Raw genomic sequence first — 20,780 nt, 5'->3', positions numbered from 1 at the left:
CTCAAAGGCGGTAGGCAGGTTAGCAAAGGTGCTAAAGGGAACAGTGCTCAGGCAGCAGGAACAGTTGGAGCCCTGGGGGAAACATGTGACTGGCAGGGTTGGGAGAGGAGGAGAGATGTGGTCTGGGTGGTTGGAGGCTAGAGGCAGGGCGTGGAAGGCTCCCTGGACAAGGAACGGAGAGGAGTGGAGTCACAGAGAAGGCTCTGAGCAGAGAATGAAGAGGAGTGAGTCGCAGCCACTCACATGAGCAGGTGACAGATGAGGGTGGAGGTGATGAGAGTCATGGGCGACTACATTTACCTGAAGCTCCAGCAAACAGGTTTCTCTGCCACACTGAATGAAGCACCAAAAAGAAAGCAAGGTGTCTTAGCCTGGCCTGGTGGCAGGCACCTGTAATCTCGGCTACTCAGGAGGCTGAGGCAAGAGAATAACCTTAACTCAGGAGGCAGAGGTTGCAGTGAGCGGAGATCACGCCATTGTACTCCAGCCTGGGCGACAGAGTGAGACTCTGTCTTCCAGACCCCCCACCCCACACACAAAAAAAGTGAGGTGTCAAGGATGAGATGCATATTTGTCCTGCCCTTAGCACACATGGATCCTGGAGGGAGAACACAACCAGAAGCCCACAGACCAGGGGTCTAAATATTTCAAAAGAAGAAACTGAGTCAGCAAACTTTTAAATAAAATATTGGCTATCCTCCTGCTTTCATAATGATGAAACCAAAAAATATGTGGAAAGCTATTATTTTCATATGGCTGAAGGTTGGCAAAATCTCAGTGGCTGAATGTAATGCTTGTTGTGCATGTCTGGAGGTTTTATTCATGGGCCAGCAATGCTTGAATAAGTCAAAAATAAAGACATCCTTAATTCATAAATGAGTATATACTTTTTCCATAAAATTTACTTTTCTTGCCTCTTTTCAGTATAATCAATAATTATGTTGTATGAGCAAGATTTTCACATAATTCATCTTTTAACATTAATGTGAAAAAGTGCCAAATTTTGAATGTATTTTGGTCAAAAATGTACATTAAGTCTGGCGCAGTGGCTCACAGCCATAATCCCAGCACTTTGAGAGGCCAAGGTGAGAAGTTTGCTTGAGGCCAGGTGGGCAATAGTGCGAGACCTCATCTCTAAGAAATGTGTTTACAAAACTAGCCAGGCATGGTGGTGCATGCCTGTGGGCCTATCTACTCAAAAGGCAGAGGCTGAGGCAGGAAGATCACATGAGCTCAGGAGTTCAAGGCTGCAGTGAGCTATGGTCATCACACCACTGCACTTCAGCCTGGGTAACAGAGCGAGATCCTGTCTCTAAAAATTAACCAAAAAAAAGGAAATTAAATGTAAATTTAGAAAATAAATTTAAATAATTGTTGATATTTTCAAAAAGTATTGCCTCTAAAACATTCAAAATTAGCTGTTAAAAAGCAAAACACAAATTTTAATTATGGAAGTAACTTTAATCAAAGCTTATTTTTTAAAAAAAATCTTCGAAAATTTAATTAAATCACCTGAAATATTTAGGTAAAAATGAAACTATTTATGATTCTACTGAACACTGTAACCAGACCAACAAATGCTGTGTTGCTTATATTAAAAAACAGCAGGCCAGGTGTGGTGGCTCAAACCTGTAATCCTAACACTTTGGAGGCTGAGGCTGGAGGATCACTTGAGCCCAGGAGTTTGAGACCAGCTTGGGCAATATAGGGAGACCCCATTTCTATAAAAAATTTTAAAAAAGAATTAGCTGGGGCTGTGATTGTGCCACTGCACTTCAGTCTGGGTAACAGAGCGAGACCCTGTCAGAAAGAAAGGAAAGAAAAGAAAGGGAAGAAAGGGAAGAACAGAAGGAAGGATGGAAGGAAGGAAGGAAGGAAGGAAGGAAGGAAGGAAGGAAGGAAGGAAGGAAGGAAGGAAGGAAGGGAGGGAGGGAGGGAGGGAGGGAGGGAGGGAGGGAGGGAGGGAGGGAGGAAGGGAGGAATGAAGGAAGGAAGGGAGGGAGGAATGGAGGGAGGGAGAGAGGGAGAGAGGGAGAGAAGGAGAGAGGGAGAGGGAGGAAGGGAGGGAGGGGAGAGAGAGGGAAGGAAGGAAGGAAGGGTATCTCACTTTATGTAGGTTATAACTAGACCTACATTTATGCAAACTTGAGACTACGCATTGCTTAATATTGTCAACCATGGTTCCTCAGCAACCACATGCAATTGTTGTGGACCCCGTGCTCACCAGAGCAGCTCTGGAATCACACATTGGATCATGAAGACAAGTAAGAAAATGGACACTAGGCAATTCTGGGAAGTGATACTTCATTATACAAGAATCTATTGTAACCCTGCTTAAAAGAAGGGTGTGAGAAGTTAATACGTTTGTCTTTGCTCTTCCCTACTCAGGTCCCCCCTTACATACAGAGGCAGCATCTGTCTCCCACGGAGCAGCTCCACCACAAACCTCTGTGGTACTGAGATAGTGGCACAGGGCAGGTGATTTGTCTGTGTAGGGGGGCTTGGGGGGGTGTTCCCAGGGCCCAGGTATCATCAGAATCCAGAGCAAATGTTTCAGGGTCCTGCCTTGCCAGCACCAAGCCCTGCTTCATGACGACTTAGAAACCCGTATGTTCTTGCCTAAATGGCATGTGTGTGTGCACATACGCCTGCAGTAAGAGGGACCCTGTAGGGAAGGCGTCCCCCTGAGAGCCTCTCACTTTGGGCAAAGTCTAAGGGCAGTGGCCCCTGGAAGAATGGACTTGCCATCCTCTAGATGGGGACGCCGTGGGTGAAGTAGCTTTGGGTGGGGATGTACAGATCAGGAATTCAGATGTGGAAATGTTGACTTTGAGGTGTCTTTTGGTTATCCAGAGGAAAGTAGGCAGGCAGCTGTATAAAGGAGTCTGGATTTTGAGACAGAAATCTCAGCAGGAGATAACAGATCTGTGAGTCATTAGTGGGTGGATGTCCTATGATGCCTTCTGCCTGGAAGATACCACAAATGGATGAGTGTGATGTGAAAGAGAGAGTCCAGGGGCTGGATCCTAGGGCACGAAACCCAAAGGCTGAGGACAACACCCATTAGGATAAATACTAACAACAACAAAAAAAAACAGTAAACAACAAGTGTTGGCAAGGATGTGGAAAAATTGGAACTCTTGTGCATGGCTGGTGGGAACGTAAAACAGTGCAGCTGCTACAGAAAACATTATGGCAGTCTGGGCATGGTGGTTCATGCCTGTAATCCCAGCACTCTGGGAGGCGGAGGCAGGCAGATCACCTGAGATCAGGAGATCGAGACCAACCTGGCTAACATGGTGAAACCTTGTCTCTACTAAAAATACAAAAATTAGCCAGGCATGGTGGCACATGCCTGTAGTCCCAGCTACTCGGGAGGCTGAGGCAGGAGAACCGCTTGAGCCCAGGAGGCAGAGGTTGCAGTGAACCGAGATCATGCCTGGGTGACAGAGTGAGACTCTGTCTCAAAAAAAAAGAAAACATGACAGCAGTTTCTCCAAAAATTGATTATATGATCACCATATGATTCAGCAATGCCACTTCTGGGTATATATACAAAAGAACTGAAAGCAAGAACTCAAACAGATATTTGCGCATTCATGTTTACAGCAGCATTATTTGCAATAGTCAAAAGATGGAAACAATCCAAGCATCTGCTGATGCATGAGTGGATGCACAAACTGACACATCCACACAGTAGGATGTTATTCCACCTCACAAAGGAAAATGACACATGTGACAATATAGAAGAACCTAGAAGACATGCTAAGTGATATTCTCCAGACACAAAGGGACAAATATGGTATGATTCCACCAAATGAAGTCCCTCGCCATCAAATTCTTAAAGTCAGAAAGTCGAAGAGTGATCGCCAGGGGCTGGGGAGAAGGGGAATGGGGAGTTATGGTTTAATGGGGACAGACTTTCCATTTTGCAAGATGAAAAAGGTCTGGAGATGGATGGTGGTGGTGGCTGCACAACATTGTGAATGTGATGAATATCACTGAACTACACACTTAGAAATGGCTAAGATGGTAAATTTCATGTTATGTATATTTTACCACAATTTATATGTTAAAATAGAGAGAGAAAGAGATTTTAAAAAGGGTTGAAAGAGTTGAAGAGTCGGGGACAAGGTCAGGGACAATTGACAAGGACAGAGAAGGAGGAACCAGCATCAGTGTGACTCTGGCCAAAGTCACGCTCCTCCCTGCAGGCCTGCAGCTCCCTGTCCAGCTCAGAAAGTCTCATGGCATGTTGCACCAAGCGGATGTTACTCCTGGTCATTGTCATTCCTTGAATGTCCTCCGACTTTGGACTTTGGATCTCAGTCACTGTCCACTGCACTCACTCTTTCCACCTCAGTCAATAAGTCACTCTTCCTTTAACCCACTCACTCATCATTTCAATACTTGTGTGCAAAGAATTCTAAACTTCACTCTCTTGTGCGTTCCTAATATGTTCAGTTTTGTCACCTCCTCCCTGCCACCCAAATGGCAGATTATTTCTTTTCAAAATGAATGGTGCATGAAGGAATGAATGAGGTGGTCCATGAATAAGGAAGTGTCTTCGTTTTGCTCTTCTCAAGTCTGCTTTTGACACTATCATGCCCATGGTTGGGGCTTGCCCTGTAGAAGGAAGAGCAGAAGGACATGGGAGAAGAGAACAAGAGTGCTAGTTAGTAGATGTGGGGTCTTGCTCAGAAATAATAAGTAGAGTGAGTGTTTCTCAGGAGGTTAATGCACCACACATTTCAGTATCTGAATGGCAGCTCTTATTTAAGACTATATAGATGTGAGGAAAATGAATGCCTGCCTTAGTTCTCTTCAGAGATTGTCAATGAATCTATGTGTGGCATCTCTAGACCCACGGGGACATCTTTAAGACATAGTCCAAGAGCTGAATTTTAACACGGGGTCTCAGGTTGCATGGTCTGAGTTAAACACAGGGGAGGAGTGGGTTAAAATGGTTAACACATTTGTGAAATGATCCTCAATGCTTTTAAGTACCAGCATGTTGTGGTATATATTACATGTCAACTTGACTGGGCCACAGGTTGCCCAGATATTTGGTTAAACATTATTCTGGGTGTGTCTGCAAGGGTGTTTCTGGATGAGAAATACTCAAATTTATACACTGAGTCAAGAAGATTGCCCTCCCCAATGTGGGTCAGCCCCTTTCAATCCACTGAGGGCCTGAATGGAAAATAAAAAAGACTGAGTTCTCTCTGCCTGGCTGTCCTTGAGCTGGGCCGTTGGTCTTCTCCTGCTTTCAGATTTGGACTTGGACTAGAACCACATCACCAGCTCTCCTGGATCTCACACCCATAAACTCAGACTGGAACTTACACTATCAGCTCTCCTGGGTCTCCAGCTTGCCACCTGCGGACCTTGGGACTTCTCAGCCTCTGTAATTGCAGGAGCCTATTCCTTATAAGACATAAATCTCATTATATACATATTATTATATATACGTACAGTCATGTGCCATGACATTTCAGGTAATGAGGCACCTCACATACAACAGTGATTCCATAAGAGCATAATGAAGCTGAAATGTTCCTATTGCTGAGTGATGTTATAGCTTGTCACAATGTCACAGCATAAGCACTTTATTGTTTAAATCAATGTAGTGTAGCCTGAGTGTACAATGTCTACAGGCCTATAGTAGTGTGCAGTCCCGTCCTAGGCCTTCACATTCACTCACCACTCACTCACTGACTCACTCAGAGCAACTTCCTGTCTTGCAAGCTTCATTCATGGTTAAACTCCCTATACAGGTGTCCTATTTTTTATCTTTCATGCTGTATTTCTACTGTACCTTTTCTACGTTTAGATACACAAATACTTATCACTGTGTTACAGCCGCCTACTGTATTCAGTACAGTCCCATGCTGTACAGGTCTGCAGGCTGGGAGCAATAGGCTGTACCACACAGGCTTGGTGTGGAGTAGGCTACACTAGGTGAGTGTAAATGCACTATGATGTTTGCACAAGGATGAAATCACCTAACAACCCATTCCTCAGAATGTATCCGTTAGTAAGCAATGCATGACTGTACACACCACACACACACACACACACACACACACAATTACAGGATATATAGATATAAGAGAACCAATAGGATATATATTATTTTTCTGGAGAACTCAGACTCATACACAGCATAACTGGTGGAGGTTTTATGTTGTCGTTGTGGTTGGCATTAATTCCCCAGTTATCATAATGTATGGAATTTTGATGGAGAAAAAAGTGCCCGATGCCCTCTGTGACCATGTCCTAGCACCTTTTAAACCAAGGAGCTGCTTGCACCAACATGACTCCAACGCTTCACAGAGCATGTTCACTGCCCAGGGACTCACATCCACATGGTCAAGGTGGTGTCAGGCTGGCAAAGCAAAATCATTGCTATTTGACTTTCAACTGTGAAATTTTGCAGTCATATTATGAGTCATTCCCCTTCACAATTGTCTGGTTTACAAACTCCTGGGAAGGTGAGAATGATTTAGACTTTATGGGGAGTATGCTAGGTTAATCATAAGAACTGGGCTGCTGTGAAGGCCGGTGGGGCATTGACAGATGGTGTTCGCTTCTCCCTTTCTGATTGTCCTTATTTGCAGCCTGACATTTCTAAAAAATAGATTTGCTTGGAGTTTTTGCACATTTACGAAATCCATTTGAAAACTTGATGGTTGGAGAATGGAAATGATTTTATGGTTGGGAAAGATTGTCCACAGATGTCTTAAAAGGTAATGGAATGGTTGCTAATTCTGCCTTCAGCAAGAGCCACAACGTCCTCCTATTAAATAAGCCAGCCCAGTTTAAGAAGAATTAGATGAAATCAAAATATAGGATCCACATCTGCCCATACATGGCAGCTTTTAATCTGCACGGGCGTTAGAAGTGGCACAGTGACGGGAGGACCAGCTCCAGGGAAAATCCTCCTGCTGCCTGGTGGAACTGCCATTTTCAAATGGAGTCCTGATTTTAAAAAAGAAATTTAAAAATTAATTAGCAAAGGTCAATAATTACTGTATTACCATAGCTATAATGTACAATTTTTGGGCCCATACATTTGGGGAAGGAAAATGCATTTGATAAACAATAGCCATTCTCGGCCGGGCGCAGTGGCTCAAGCCTGTAATCCCAGCACTTTGGGAGGCCGAGACGGGCGGATCACGAGGTCAGGAGATCGAGACCATCCTGGCTAACACGGTGAAACCCCGTCTCTACTACAAAATACAAAAAAACTAGCCGGGCGAGGTGGCGGGCGCCTGTAGTCCCAGCTACTCGGGAGGCTGAGGCAGGAGAATGGCATAAACCTGGGAGACAGAGCTTGCAGTGAGCTGAGATCCGGCCACTGTACTCCAGCCTGGGTGACAGAGCGAGACTCCGTCTCAAAAAAAAATAAAAATAAAAATAAAAATAAACAATAGCCATTCTCTGAAGCCTTTCCTCGGAAGGTTTTCCTAGCTAGTTGGAGTGAGGTGGCCATTGCCATGTTTCCTGTGTTTTCTAGAGCCAGTCCTATCCATCTTTCACAGCTAGAAAACCTGGAGTGATCTCCCACATCCTTCTTAGGCTCAAGAACCTGCGCTGGCTCACTATTAACCACTGCATCGAGTTCAAACACTTTCTTGACTTCCCGATCCCTGCAGGTGCTCCTCTGGCATCTCCACTTTCAACTTAGTTTGATTTTCCACTCCTCCACTCCTTCCTGAGTCCCACCCTAGTTCCCCCTCTGCTCCATGTTGAGTCCTGATTCTTCCAGGATGCCTTCCCCAGCCATCCCAGCCCATGGAGTTTAATTCTCAGTTCCATTTTAGATTTATCTTTGCATTGTTTCATGGGTTCCTTCTTTCATGTTTTCATTTGTCTGACAGATGTTTATTCAGCACCTTCTAGCTGCAGAAATAATTGCACACCAGTGTAATGTCTGGAAAAAAAAAAAAAGACTTGCATTGGGGGCCAATGATAGGGGTTGCATAGAGCAGCCATGATGCTGGTGACATTTCACAAAGACCTGGCTCTCCAGGGGAAGGGCGGTTTCCATGAGATGCAAAATAGGCCACTACATACCAGGTCTGGAGGTCAGGAGAGAGGTGAGCACTGGCTTTTGAAGTTATTATGAGAGAAATCAATGATTGATATTAAAGCATTTGAACAACTCTAAAGCACTACATGAGGGTTATAAGATTCTACACCTAGTGCTATGTAATCCTTTCCAAAGGAAGCTAACGATTTGAACTCCTGCTGTGGTTAGGGGTTACTGTGGTAGGCATTTCCATTGACATTATCACAGTCAATTGCAAGCCTTCCTGGTAAGTCAGGTATTATCATCTCCATTTCACAGACAATAAAACTGAGGCTCTGTATAGCTAAGAAACGTGCTAAGGCCACAGAGCTAGGACATGATGGAGCTAGGATGACTCCAGGTTCATCTTTGGAGTTCCTCCTGGGGTGCAATGAGTCTTCTCGCGTCGTGCCACCAAAACAAACTGAGGAATTTAATCATTTAAAGGTTATTTTTGGCTCCATAACAAATGCAAGTTGAGGTCTGTTGGCAGAGTCTGGCTCAAAGGAAGCTACAATTCATCAGTTCCAATCACTGAACAAAGAGTTCAGGGACAGCCTGAAAACACTGGATGCTGCTATTGACCCTGGGTGGAGAGGGAGTGGGAAACACGCCTGGAAAAATTGGCATTTGGTTGCTAATTAAAACATTTTTAAAGATCTTATTATCAAAATACCTATTGAGGTGGACATTCAAATCATTTTACTTACGGCTTATGGATCACATTGCTTAAGAACGGAGTAAAACGTGGATGCACGAACATTTTGTGAAAGTGTCATCATTAAACTGCATCAGATGATGTGTCCATTGTTTTCATTTCTCTGTTATTAAGGGTTTAGGGAAAAAAAAATTTAAAAAGAATTTTAAATAAACTCCCAAACCTTCAGTTTCCAAAATGAGATTTAGAAGTTTTGTCTTGGTAAATACATACTTTGCAGCGATTATTGGATCATTTTGATTTCTGGGGACATGATTTAGAAGCACTGCATTTGTGGAAAGCGCGTGTTTAACACCTTTGTGGTTTGAGGGTCCCCTCATCTTTCTTCATTTTCCCTGCTCTCTTGTCTTTGTGCTGATTTTTCATCAAACCCAGTGGCACAGGAACCAGAGCCCGCTCCCATCACTCTCCGGGTGCTTCTGTCTCTAAGTGCCCGTTTTTTCTTCTGAACATCATGATGTCATCTATCAAACTTCTAAACAGGTTCCCACTTTGCCTTCTAAGGCTGAGTCTTGGTGCTTCATTTTCCACAGCAATCCCAGAATTAGAGAACAATTAATGATGTCCGCTTACCGGCATCATTTTCGAAATAGTTTCTGTTACTGAGAATCTTTGCAGGAGAACGACAAAGGTGTAAACACAGACCTTTTCTCAATAAGCTTCAGAACCAGGATAGGCCTTTTGATAAATGCTTTCTGGTAGTTGTCTTTAAGGGGCTAATTTTTCAAGCTTAAAGAGGGAGAGAGAGAGAAAGATCTTCAATTTTCCAGGTAACTAATGACTTAAATGGAAGAAAATGAATAATTTAATAAAAAATATTTTGGCATGTCTTAAGTCATGTACATTTGGTTCCTGTACCAGGTCCCTCCCTCCGCGATGAGCAAAGGTATTTTCATTTGGCAGATTAGGCTATTTTTGAATTCTACTTATTATACTAAATTGAACGCCATATTATGAAATCCATTTCAACTTTTATGGACATCCCTGCCTCCTCCAGGGGCTTCTTTGGGCATTTGGTTTATTGGGGAAGAGTCATTTATTCCCTGCAACGATGCCCACGGTGCTGGCACATTACAGCAAAGAAAATAAGCCACAAAATTCAAGTTCTTATTGCAGACTAGTATCAACTTACATGATTTTTTAAAATAATGGAAAACGTTAGAATACGACATCCTAGGGAAGGATAGAAGATTCTTGCATATCTAATCAAAATGTTATCATCCCCGAAACATATTCATCATATGACCTTTGTCAGCTGCTTCATAGTAAAGAAATCCTTTCAAAAAGGCAGAAGTTTCAAACGGAGCTTTACGGGCTGGAAGAAATTCACAGAAAAGAAATTGCATTTTCAACCAGAGAGCCTCAGTGCTAAGGCTGCACTGGGGAGATCACTATGACCCTCTTGCCGTTGTCTTAAACTGTCAAAGTTTGACTCCTCTTGGATTTTTGAACAATTCAAAAAAGATCCTTTCATAAACAGTTTCATAAACTACGACATATCTAATTCCTGGGCTTTGAACGCGGAGCTGAGTACAGCACAGGGAGCCTACTGAGAATTTCTCCTGAAACCATAAAGCAATCTAGGAGGTGAGTTACCACGCTGTTGACACAGGGAATGGAAATGGAAATTCTCTGGGAGTCTCTTCCGCCCCGAGTTTTACGTGCTGCTTTGCCTGATACTTGTTGATTGGTGTCGTATATCTTGGTGTTAGTATCCCATTTCAGAAATGTTCTGACATTATCTATTTGGAAGTTCGAAACACTGTAAAACTCCCAGTGCATTTGAGCACAGGTTTCAGTACAGCAATCACAATGCCCATTTCCACTGATGCAAGATGCAGGTTTGAACCACATTCCAATAGACTCCATTCCTAAGTCGATAGAAATCTGAAAGTCTTTCTGTGGCTAGCAGGGTTAGGAGGGGCTGACTCCTTCCTTCCCGAACACCACCTCATTCCTCTTATCAACTCTCCCTAGTGCTCGGCAACCAGGGGGCTGTGGCTGTGGAATATGTATGAAGAACAAATGATCAGGAAAAATGAGGTGGAAAAAATTTTTTAGATAGCAGAACTGAAAGGAAATGAAACAATGAGGATTTGAAAAATGCAATTGAATACAGGTTTAACCATTAAAAATGATTGCACGTCTCTAAAAGAGAGTAGAAATAAAATGGCTGGAATGTGTTTACTTTTTTAAAGATTCAGGCTCAGTTCACAAATGGCAAAGCACATTGAATCAAAACTGACCTTTTGCATTACTAGAATCTAGAGATTTTATTCATCTAAGAACCCACTGTACTTTGGAATTAGCCCGTGGACTTACTAGCATGGGGTGACCAGAAAAACTGTTAGATTGCTGATCCTAAAATCACCTTTAAATGCATATTTAGACTTCTTCCAATTTATTTTTATCACACAAGCATGGGTAGATGCCAAGGAGAATCCTCAGTTACTATGTCTAGCTTGTTAATAATCAAGTTATATTTTTCCAGTCATTGGCATTTTCAAATGCTGCAAATGAAAATCAAATTTGCAAATGTGACACATTCAGGGAAACTGTATCTACTATTTCCTTCTCAGACAAAGAAAGACAAGTTTTTAATCAGCAGTCAACTCTGCAGTCTTTGGAGTTGGTTTAAACTAAGTCAGCAACTCTGATTCTTTTATTTGAAGAACAAATAGCAGGATAAAATTCCTAAGCCCTAGAAATATACCATCATAACTTGCCACCCAAAGATTTCAAATTCCTCAATTGAAAAACGCTAACACAGTCTTTTCTCTGTCTCCCTCTCTTTGTCCTTCCTCCCTTCCCTCCTCCCTCCTCTCTCTCTCTCTCTCACTCTCTCTCTCTCTCTCTCTCATATCTTTCCTTCTTCCCTTCCCCTCCCTAATCCTGTGTTCTTAGGAATCGGGAATATTCTTAGGAATATTGATGCTAGGAGATCACTAATTTTTTGTAAGGTTTGGTTTTGTCCATTTCATAGCTGAGTAGCCTTAGACAAGTAACTTGACATCTGTAATCCTTACTTTCCTCTTAGAAAATGGGTATAATGATACTCATCTCACAAAGCTGTGAGTTTTTTTTGTTGTTGTTTTTGTTTTGCTTTGAGGTGGAGTCTTGCTCCATTACCCAGGCTGGAGTGCAGTCGTGTGATCTTGGCTCACTGCAACCTCCACCTCCCAAGTTCAAGCAATTCTCCTGTCTCCGCCTCCCAAGTAGCTGGGACTAGAGGCACACATCATTATATCCGGCTAATTTTTGTATTTTTATAGAGATGGAGTCTCACTATGTGGGTCAGGCTGGTCTCAAACTCCTGACCTCAGGTGATCTGCCTGCCCTGGCTTCCCAAAGTGCTGGGATTACAAGCGTGAGCCACCATGCCTGGTCAGAGCTGTGAGTTTTAGAAGGATGACACACGTAAAAATACACAGCACTGAGTGTCTACACACAGGAGACCCTTGTGTTGTTCCAGACTCTTGGTCACAAATAACAGAAACCCAGCTCACTGCTGTTTATTCAAACAAGAGAATTTGTTGTCACAGAGAAATGAGAAGCCCAGGGGTGGCTTTACACTTATGATCAGATCTGGTCATATCCAGGGGCTCGACAATGTGGTTTGGGCTCTGTTTCTATCTCCATGCAACTTCCCTCCCTGAAAAGATGACCACCAGCAGCCCCAGAGCCACATGGTCCCTGCTTTGTGCCCCAGCAGGAAAACGCAGCTCCCTGCAATAACTGTACACCCACTCGGGCAGGAACTCTGAACAGTCCACCACTATGGCCAACGGGAGATTTGCTGTACACAAAGAGACAGTAGAGCTTGCAGGTAAAAGCCATCAATGTCCCCTGTGAGGCCCAGTAAATGTCAGCTCTCATTCTCCTACGGCTGCTACTCATCAAAGAAGCAATAAATCATAAATGACTCTAACACCTACTGCTGTGTGATCTTACCAAGTTACTCAACCACTCTGTTTCCTCCTTTCTAAAGCTGTGATCATGACAGTACTTACCTGATAGGGTTGCTGTGAGGATGCAGAAAGAGGATGGGTACAAAGCACCTAGCCCAGAGTCTGTCACTTAAAAAGTCATTGTCATTTTCAAATATGGTTACACATTTTTTTCCCATGGGGATGCATCCTGAGCGTTGGGCAATTTCGTCATCTTGTAAACATCACAGCACACTTATGCAAACCTAGATGGAGTAGCCTATCGCTCTTAGGCGGCACACCTTCGTGTACTGAACACAACAGGCTATTGTATCGCATAGTATTTGTGTATCTAACCATACCCAAGCCTACACAAGTTAATATGTTGCACTACGACATTATGATAGCTACAACTTCACTACGTGATAAGAATTTTTCAGTTCCATCGTAATCTTATCGGTACCACCATGGTGCAGGCAGTTCATTGTTGCCCAAAACATCATTATGTGGCACATGACTGTATTATCATTAATTTCTACAAGTCCTATCTTTCTAGTTCTTTAGTATCTTAATGAATCTCCAATAAATGTGCTAATTAAGATTAATTCCTAAGACAAAGAACCAAGGCACAGACTTGCCAATGCTTTAGCTTGGCCTTGGGGCAGGGACAAGGCTAGGAGAGTGCCCTAGGTTGGCACCAAGTTGTCTCACTGTCCAGCCTCATGAAATGCGTCCCCTTGTCAACAGTCTCCCTGGAAAGCTCCAATGCACAGAGTCAGATCCACCGGGCACTTATTTAGTGGCCAGAAACTCCCTCTACTGCTTTGCAGAAGATGGAGCTGCAGGAAGCAGAGTACCCCCAGCCCCCTCCTCACCAGGGCCTCCCCAACCCAAACCATACACAGCTGGTAGATGAAGAGTTGCAAAGACTTAAGGTGAGACAGCATGTGAGTATGCAGTGCTCAGCACACAGGGCTCAGGGGCTGGCACACAGCAGGTGCACCATCCCCGTGAACAGGGAGGATACAGACTTGGTGGCTTACTACCTCATGGTGATCCTGCCCTTCTCACCCCTTTCCCTTCATTCCTGTATCAGACCTGTTCTCCAGGCCATGTGGGTGCATGTGACCGTGGCTGGGAAAGCACCTCATTCCCCTACCCACCATGATTGGTCCAGAGCTTGTCCTAATCATCCATGGTAGACCAATTGGAGTCCTTCCCTAAGATTCTTTTTGGGGGAAGCTGGGAGACAGCTTTGATGTGGTTTGATACACCAATACCATTGTGTATTTCAACTCTGGGGGCACAGAGCTGAAAGGATGTAAGCCTGGCTCCTGGGTGGGTAAAGCCTGCCTGGAGTTGGGGAAGATGAGAAGAGGAAGGCCTGGGGAGGGCCCAGAGAATGAGAGCTGAGCCCAGCTTCTGTGCCCTGGACTCCTCCTGCCTTTCCTTCTCTGGGCTGTAGTTCACTTTCTAATAAAGGTTCCTGTGGGGGTGGCGGCTTTGGTGTGGGCCTCCTTCACCTGCACCATGAGGAGTACCAGCAAAGGCCACCCGACATGCCCTCACCGAGAAATGAGCACCCTCGGCTTCACAACTTTCCCCTACCCCTGCCAGGAATGAAGATGCTGTCCTATTCCTGTCCAGTGGGTTCCTGGACAAAGAAGGGAGGGTCTCTCGTTTCCAGGGGCTGCTGATCAGACAGATGGAGGGATCATTCTGAAGACCTCCGTGTCTGTCATTTCCCACTCCCAGATTGAGTGGGGTTATCTCAGGCCAAGAGACAATGGGACAGACGGCCCTGGCACCAGCCCCAGCACCAATTCTGCCACTCAGGTGGTGATCACTCTCCCACATTTGTCTCCTGTTACTTTAAACCAGTGGTTCAGTGCACTAGGCTGGATTGAAGCAGTTACCCTGGAAGGAAATACAGCCACTTTTCCTTTCTAAATTTGTGTCTTGGTACTGAGACAGAACCCTTAGTGTGGCTGTTTTTCCTGCCTTAATTTCATGTGTGGTTTCCCAGTCAGAAGCAAATGACAGCAAATCACAATCTCAGCATCACAATCCCCACGTCTGTTGCTTTAATTTCCAAGTCACAAAAGCATGGGCGCTTCTGGTTCGTCCCAGTGGGGCAGGGGAGGGGGGAGACCCACTTCCTCCTAGCGACCCAGGTGCACACTCCCCAGCTCTTCACACCACTTAAAAGATTCTGCCCAAACTGCCAACCATGTGTTACAAACAAAGCCCTTCCCGAAAATGGATCAAAAACACTTTGTAATGAGTGTAGGAGCCGGTTTAAAAAGGCCCAACATCAAACAAAATCCCAGTCCTGAGTCGCCGACACTCAAATAGCCCCTCCCAGGCTGGGAAAACAACCTCCAGAGCGCTTCCATTTGTGTGAGTAGTTCTCCAAGCCAACGTATCCAAATACATATACCCGATGAGTGGACTTTTTTCTTTACATTCATTATATACATTCCTTGGATAGTCAATTGTTTAAAGTTGCAACAGTTTGGAGGGAAGAGCTATATAGGGTTTGCAATGATCTTTGTCCACCAATTACTGGACAACTGGAGCCAAATTCCACAAATAGCCGTGGTTCTTCACCTAAGTGGTGCTTCTCCCGCTAGACATCCAGTGCCACGCATTTTCTCTTGCAAATCTTTCCTTGCATCATTCCTCCAACCCCAGCAGATATCCTGGCTGAGCTTGTTTTCTCTGTGAGGGGCTACACTGCACACTGGGGCACTTGAGAAGGGCTTGATGGGCCGGGCACGTTGGCTCACGCCTGTAATTCCAGAACTTTGGCAGGTCGAGTCGGGTGGATCACCTGAGGTCAGGCATTCAAGATCAGCCTGGCCAATATGGTGAAACCCCGTCTCTACTAAAAATACAGACAAATTAGCTGGGCATGGTGGTGTGTGCCTGTAATCCCACCTACTTGGGAGGCTGAGGCAGGAAAATCGCTTGAACCTGGGCGGCAGAGGTTAGTGAGCCAAGATGGCACCATTGCACTACAGCCTGGGTGACAGAGAGAGACTCCAGTTCAAAAAAAGAAAAAGAGAGAAAAAAAAGGAAAAGGGCTTGCTGCAGGGAGAGTCAGCGCAGGGAGGGGCCTCCTTTGCACTCCCACTGCCCCCGCACATCTCCTGGGTAGAGCACTGCTCCAGAGAGCAAACTGTTTCCTTATCTGTGCGCCATTCCACTACAAGCCCCACAAGGGCCTGCGTAAATCCATCTCCAGGCCCTGCACCCACAAACTGGCAAAGGAAGTTTCAGGAAAAGTCTTTCGAATAGGAGTCTTTGGGCTGCCTCTGGTTCATTTCCTTAGGAATTATCCTTCCTGCCCTTCTTGACACAAAAGGGCCTGAAGGCTTCCAGATCTCAACAGGAGCTCCCAGGGGCTCCTGGCAGGAGGATGTTCTGCCTCTCTGGAGGAATGCAAGAGCCAAGGAGCCCCTCCTGTTTTAGTTGCACCCCCATCCCCTTTCTCCACCCTGCACCATTCCCTTACCCTCTGTGTGAGGCAAAGCCTGAAGTCCCTCCTTCCCGCCCTTCCTCCTGCCTACTCATGGATTACACTCCCTACTGCAGTTACACCACAATGCTTCTGCCATGCTGACAACTAGTGTCACACAGGAGTGTAATCAGAAGCACCTGGCACCCAACCCCGCTACTGATGGCCCCCACCTTTTCATTTCAGGCTTCTTCCTCCAGAGTGCTTGAGGCTTCCTGGCCTCCTGGCCTCTCCCAGGTCCAAGGCACTGACTCCAGCTCTTGGCTCCAACGTTTACAGGAACACTGGGGCTAAGAAAATCAATTGTGTTAATCAGCAAAGCCCTCCACCAGAGATGCTATCCTAAAAGCAAACCATATGTAAAACACTTAAAGTGGGGAGCTCTGTAATATGTTTCTTTTGTTACACGACCATCACACATTTGTCCGGAGTTTGGGGCTTTCAAACCACATAAGGTTTTATGTGATCGTTATAAAATCCTTTCATTTCCCAAAGGTAGGGTAGTAAGGATTAAGGTTGACTACTGAAGACAGCTTTGTTGTAAATGGTCTCTAATGTCACAAAAGTAGCTTGGGAAGACAGGCTTATTAAACAAATTTCTTGGGTTGCAAATCATTAGAAGCAATCGCATGTCATGTTCATTTGCTTAACCCAAAAGGTATCTATTTGGATGTTTAAAGAAACTATGCAAATTAACATTGTTCCCAGTGCCCACAAGAAAGCTGGCTGATCTTAAAGGAAATCCAGGGAGCTCCTTGAAGAAGTCAGAATGGAGTTGAGCATACCCTTTTGTGGTTTTCCCACCTCTTTTGTAAAACGTTCTTCATAGGAATCTGTGTCTGGAGAAAAAGGGGTTGTGATTTGTTAATCCGAAGATGGGAGACCTCAAAGGAATCTCACCCAACTAGTCCTGCGCTGTCATCCTATCAACAGAGAAGTCAGGGGTTGCTCAGTGAGGGGTACGGCTGGCACCACATCTGAGCCTCCCTGTCCTGTGTTCCTTACTCTTCAGTGGACCCGGTGACCTCCTCGCTTTGGAGCCATCCTGTGTTCCTTTAACAGTAGGATGAATACGCAGGCGATGATGAGATTGTAATGGGACAAGGGGGAGAGGCGTGGGGGAGCTCTTGATGAAAACGTGGGTTTTTGAAATTACCATGATGAAGGGAGGAGCTTGCACCAGCAAGTGTAGGGAGTGTGGGTTTGAGTTCTGCTCATCGGACAGCGTAAGCGGTCACATCCTTGAATCCTGGTCTTTTGCAGGCCAGTCATTGGTCAGGTGGTGGCCTTTTCCCTCTTGCCCCTCTGCGCTGAGACCCACATTCGGCTCCTGATCTTGGAGCCCTGACACAGTCCTTACCACTGAAGTAGCTGTGGCCCTTCATATAGTCCTTCCTACCACACCAGCAACGGGACTGAGTCCTGTCAGTGGAGCCAGGGCCAGGTCCACACGTCTCCCCAGGAAGCCAGCACTTTCTCTCGTGGACCACCTCCCCATTCCCACAGGGCCCTCCTAAAGGGCCTTTGGATGACCACATTGGCCTTTCTTTCCTAGGGTGGGGAATGAGAGATGCTAAGACGGGCCAGTCTCTTTTTCTTAAGAGTTTAGGGATTCGTCTGAAAATATTATTCAGATAAACGTATGAGTCCTGTGTTAACTGCAAAACTACTTAACAGCACACTTGTTAGAATACTGGTCGGCACTCTGATTCCATTTCGGCATTGTTTTTCCTTTGGTTCTATTGGGATCCTGGTTCTAACTGGGTCCTGGTAGTAACAGGCTGTAAGCGGCCGGGTGTATAGCATCATTTCTCAGTAGTATGGTGTGGTGCTGGTGGTTTATTTTCCCTATGCACACATGGCCTAATATGGAAGGATAGTTTGTATACATGCACAGTACATGATCATAAGACTCCTTTACAGAGTATGAAACTGAGGATTAGAGAAGTCAGATGAGTTTCCCAAAGTCTTACAGAAGGCTGATAGAAAAAACCAGAGCCAAGGCCGAACATGTTTCATCTCTCCTTCCACATTAGTTGAAATGTGAATAGCTGCTTGGAACACAGTATTAAGAAGGATTCCGAGGCTGTGTCCAGGCTCAGTGGGGAAAAAGTGCCCTGATTTGACCATTATACTGTGTACTCAGGGCCTAGTTTATTTTCCACAAGCAGCCATTTAAAACATGTCTCATCCAAGGCACGGTCCAGGGTGAGGAACCTCAGAGGATCAATGATGCAGCCTGTATTGTCACCGGGGCTCATCCCAAAGCAAATCCTGCTGAAGTTCTCCTCTGAACAACCTTTATCACTCATGCTAACATGTTGGATCCTGCAAGTCACAAATACGAAGGTATGAGCATTGGCCAAATCCCAGCTGGGAAGCTACACTGGGAAGGCGAAGACCCCTTTCCATTAAGATAACAGAACCTAGAAGGCCCATAGCATGGTGCCTTAGAGCATGTGGGCATCGGATGGGATCCTTGAAACTGCCAAGGGGTGTGTGACCTCTCCGAAGCCTCCAGGGATGATACTACTCCCTGGGGTGGTTATGCCAACCATGTTAGAGACAATGGTTTCTGTACCCATTGCCTGGGGCTGCCATAATAAAGTGCCACACACTGAGTGGCTTTAAACAACAGAAACCTATTGTCTCACACTTCCGGGGGCCAGAAGTTTGAAACCAAGGTGTGTTAGGACCCTGCTCCCTCCGAAGGCTCCAGGGAAGAGTCTGTCCTCCTCGGCTTCTGGCGGCTTGCAGGTGCAGCCCTCCACTCCTCCTCCCCACGCGGCCTTCTGCCTATAAGGACACGAGTCCTACTGGATGAGGGGCCCACTAATTGATGGCTTCATTTTAACTTGTTACCTCTGTAAAGTCCCCATATCCAAGTATGGTCACACTGTGAGGTACTGGGAGTTAGGACTCCAACATAGCTTTTCTGGTGGACACAATTCAGCTCCTAATAATGTCCACACAACCCCAAGCAGGGCCTGGCACCCTGTGCGCTTTCTGCAGAGCGACTGAGTCAGGCCCTGGCCGTGTCTAGGCCATCGGTGACTGCAGCGCCTGGACGGGACCGCCCACCACAGGCCCTGGAGGCTGCCCCACGGCCCCCTGACAGGGTCTCTGCTGGTCTGAGGGTCCCTGACCCGGGAAGCGGCCTCAGGAGGGGAGAGACTCGCGCTCCGGGCTCAGTGTAGCCGCCCCGAGCAGGACTGGGATTCTCACTAAGCGGGCGCCGTCCTACGACCCCCGCGCGCCTTCAGGACCACTAGGGCACGTGGCAGGTCGCTTGCACGCCCGCGGACTATCCCTGTGACAGGAAAAGGTATGGGCTATTTGGCAAACTAAGGCACAGAACCTGAGGCGGAAGCTGGGAAGGCGCTGCCTGGTTTGTACCGGCCAAAGGGTCGGGGTGTCAGGCGCACAGAGTAGCTAGCGCTGCCGCAGGACCCGGGCCCGCGCGTCGGCATCCAGCGAGGCTGCGCAGAGTGGCTCAGGTCCGGCGCCGCCGCACTGGGCATGCGCCGACCCCGTCGGGCGGGAACACCCCGCCCCGCCCCGGCCCCCGCCCCCGCCCCCGCGCGCCCCGGCCCCGCCCCCGCGCGCTCTCTTGCTTTTCTCAGGTCCTCGGCTCCGCCCCGCTCTAGATCCCGCCCCATGCCGCCAGCCCCGCGCCCCCTCGGCCCCGCCCCCGCGCCCCGGATATGCTGGGACGGCCCGCGCCACTAGAACGCTTTGCGTGCCGGCGCCCGCAGGTCCTCGCGGTCCGCACCGTTTGCGACTTGGTGAGTGTCTGGGTCGCCTCGCTCCCGGCAGAGTTGCGGGGCTCTGCCTCGGGACGGCGGCAGTCTCGAGTGGTCCTGCAGGCGCCCTCACTCGGGTCTGGGGCCGCCCTGACAGCCACCTACCCCGGGCGAACTCCAGGTGCGCCCCAAGTGCCTCCAAAGTGTTGCCCAGCCTTCCCCCGGGCCTAGGGTTCCTGGACCAAGCTGCGCTGCAGTGACTGTGGCCTGGCGTGTGGCGGGGTTCGTGGCAGCCCCTGCCTTACCTCCGGGTGCCGGCTCCAGGCCCGGGCCCCGGGTTCTTCCTGCCCCTCCATGCTGCCAGCTTTCCCTCCGCCAGCTGCTCCGGGAAGCTTCCAGAAGCCCCTGCGCGGGCCTTGGCTTGCAGCAAGCCTTTAGCATACTTGGGCAGAGTCCCATATTTCCTTCCTGCTGGAGGCCAAGTTCTAGGGGCCTCCTCCTAACCATGGCTGGTGTTTGTGTACCTCACACCCTAATTGTATTCATCAATACCTGGGAGTAAGCAAGGCTCGCTGGAGAGCCACACACACTGGGCGCCGTAATTCCCACATTGGTGACAACACCGCAGAGGAGTTCTGAACTATGTATTTCGCACTCCTGGGTTCATCATCTCCTGAAATCTCAGGGTGGTGTTTGCTCTCAGTTGCCTCAGCTGGGTAGCTGGCTTTCTGTCCTGGAAAGCAGACTTTGTACATGTGTGTGCAACCTTTGCCTGCTGGGACCATCATCAGACTGAGGG

The 20,780-nt window shown here is 46.8% G+C and overlaps 1 protein-coding gene and 1 long non-coding RNA gene across 2 annotated transcripts in view; one reads left to right on the top strand and one right to left on the bottom strand.

Annotated features, from left to right (window-relative positions):
- Positions 1-6,185: 6,185 nt before the first annotated feature.
- LOC105470655 (uncharacterized) lies at positions 6,186-20,378 on the bottom strand. The gene is made up of 4 exons (XR_980666.3): positions 20,287-20,378; positions 16,412-16,528; positions 8,785-8,895; positions 6,186-6,981 (listed from the first exon to the last, which is right to left on the bottom strand). It is a non-coding gene; the product is annotated as an uncharacterized lncRNA (long non-coding RNA).
- LOC105470645 (O-6-methylguanine-DNA methyltransferase) overlaps positions 19,913-20,780 on the top strand; it is a 291,365-nt gene continuing 290,497 nt past the window's right edge. The window contains exon 1 of the mRNA XM_011722809.3: positions 19,913-20,023. Within this exon, the coding sequence (XP_011721111.2) occupies positions 19,943-20,023 (81 nt within the window). The 5' untranslated portion in view covers positions 19,913-19,942. The remainder of the gene's footprint in view (positions 20,024-20,780) is intronic.

This window comes from Macaca nemestrina, chromosome 9 (genome assembly GCF_043159975.1).
Source record: "Macaca nemestrina isolate mMacNem1 chromosome 9, mMacNem.hap1, whole genome shotgun sequence".
Classification (NCBI taxonomy): domain Eukaryota; kingdom Metazoa; phylum Chordata; class Mammalia; order Primates; family Cercopithecidae; genus Macaca; species Macaca nemestrina.
Note: the sequence above shows the minus strand (reverse complement) of the source record. Positions and strands in the feature narration are given on the sequence as shown.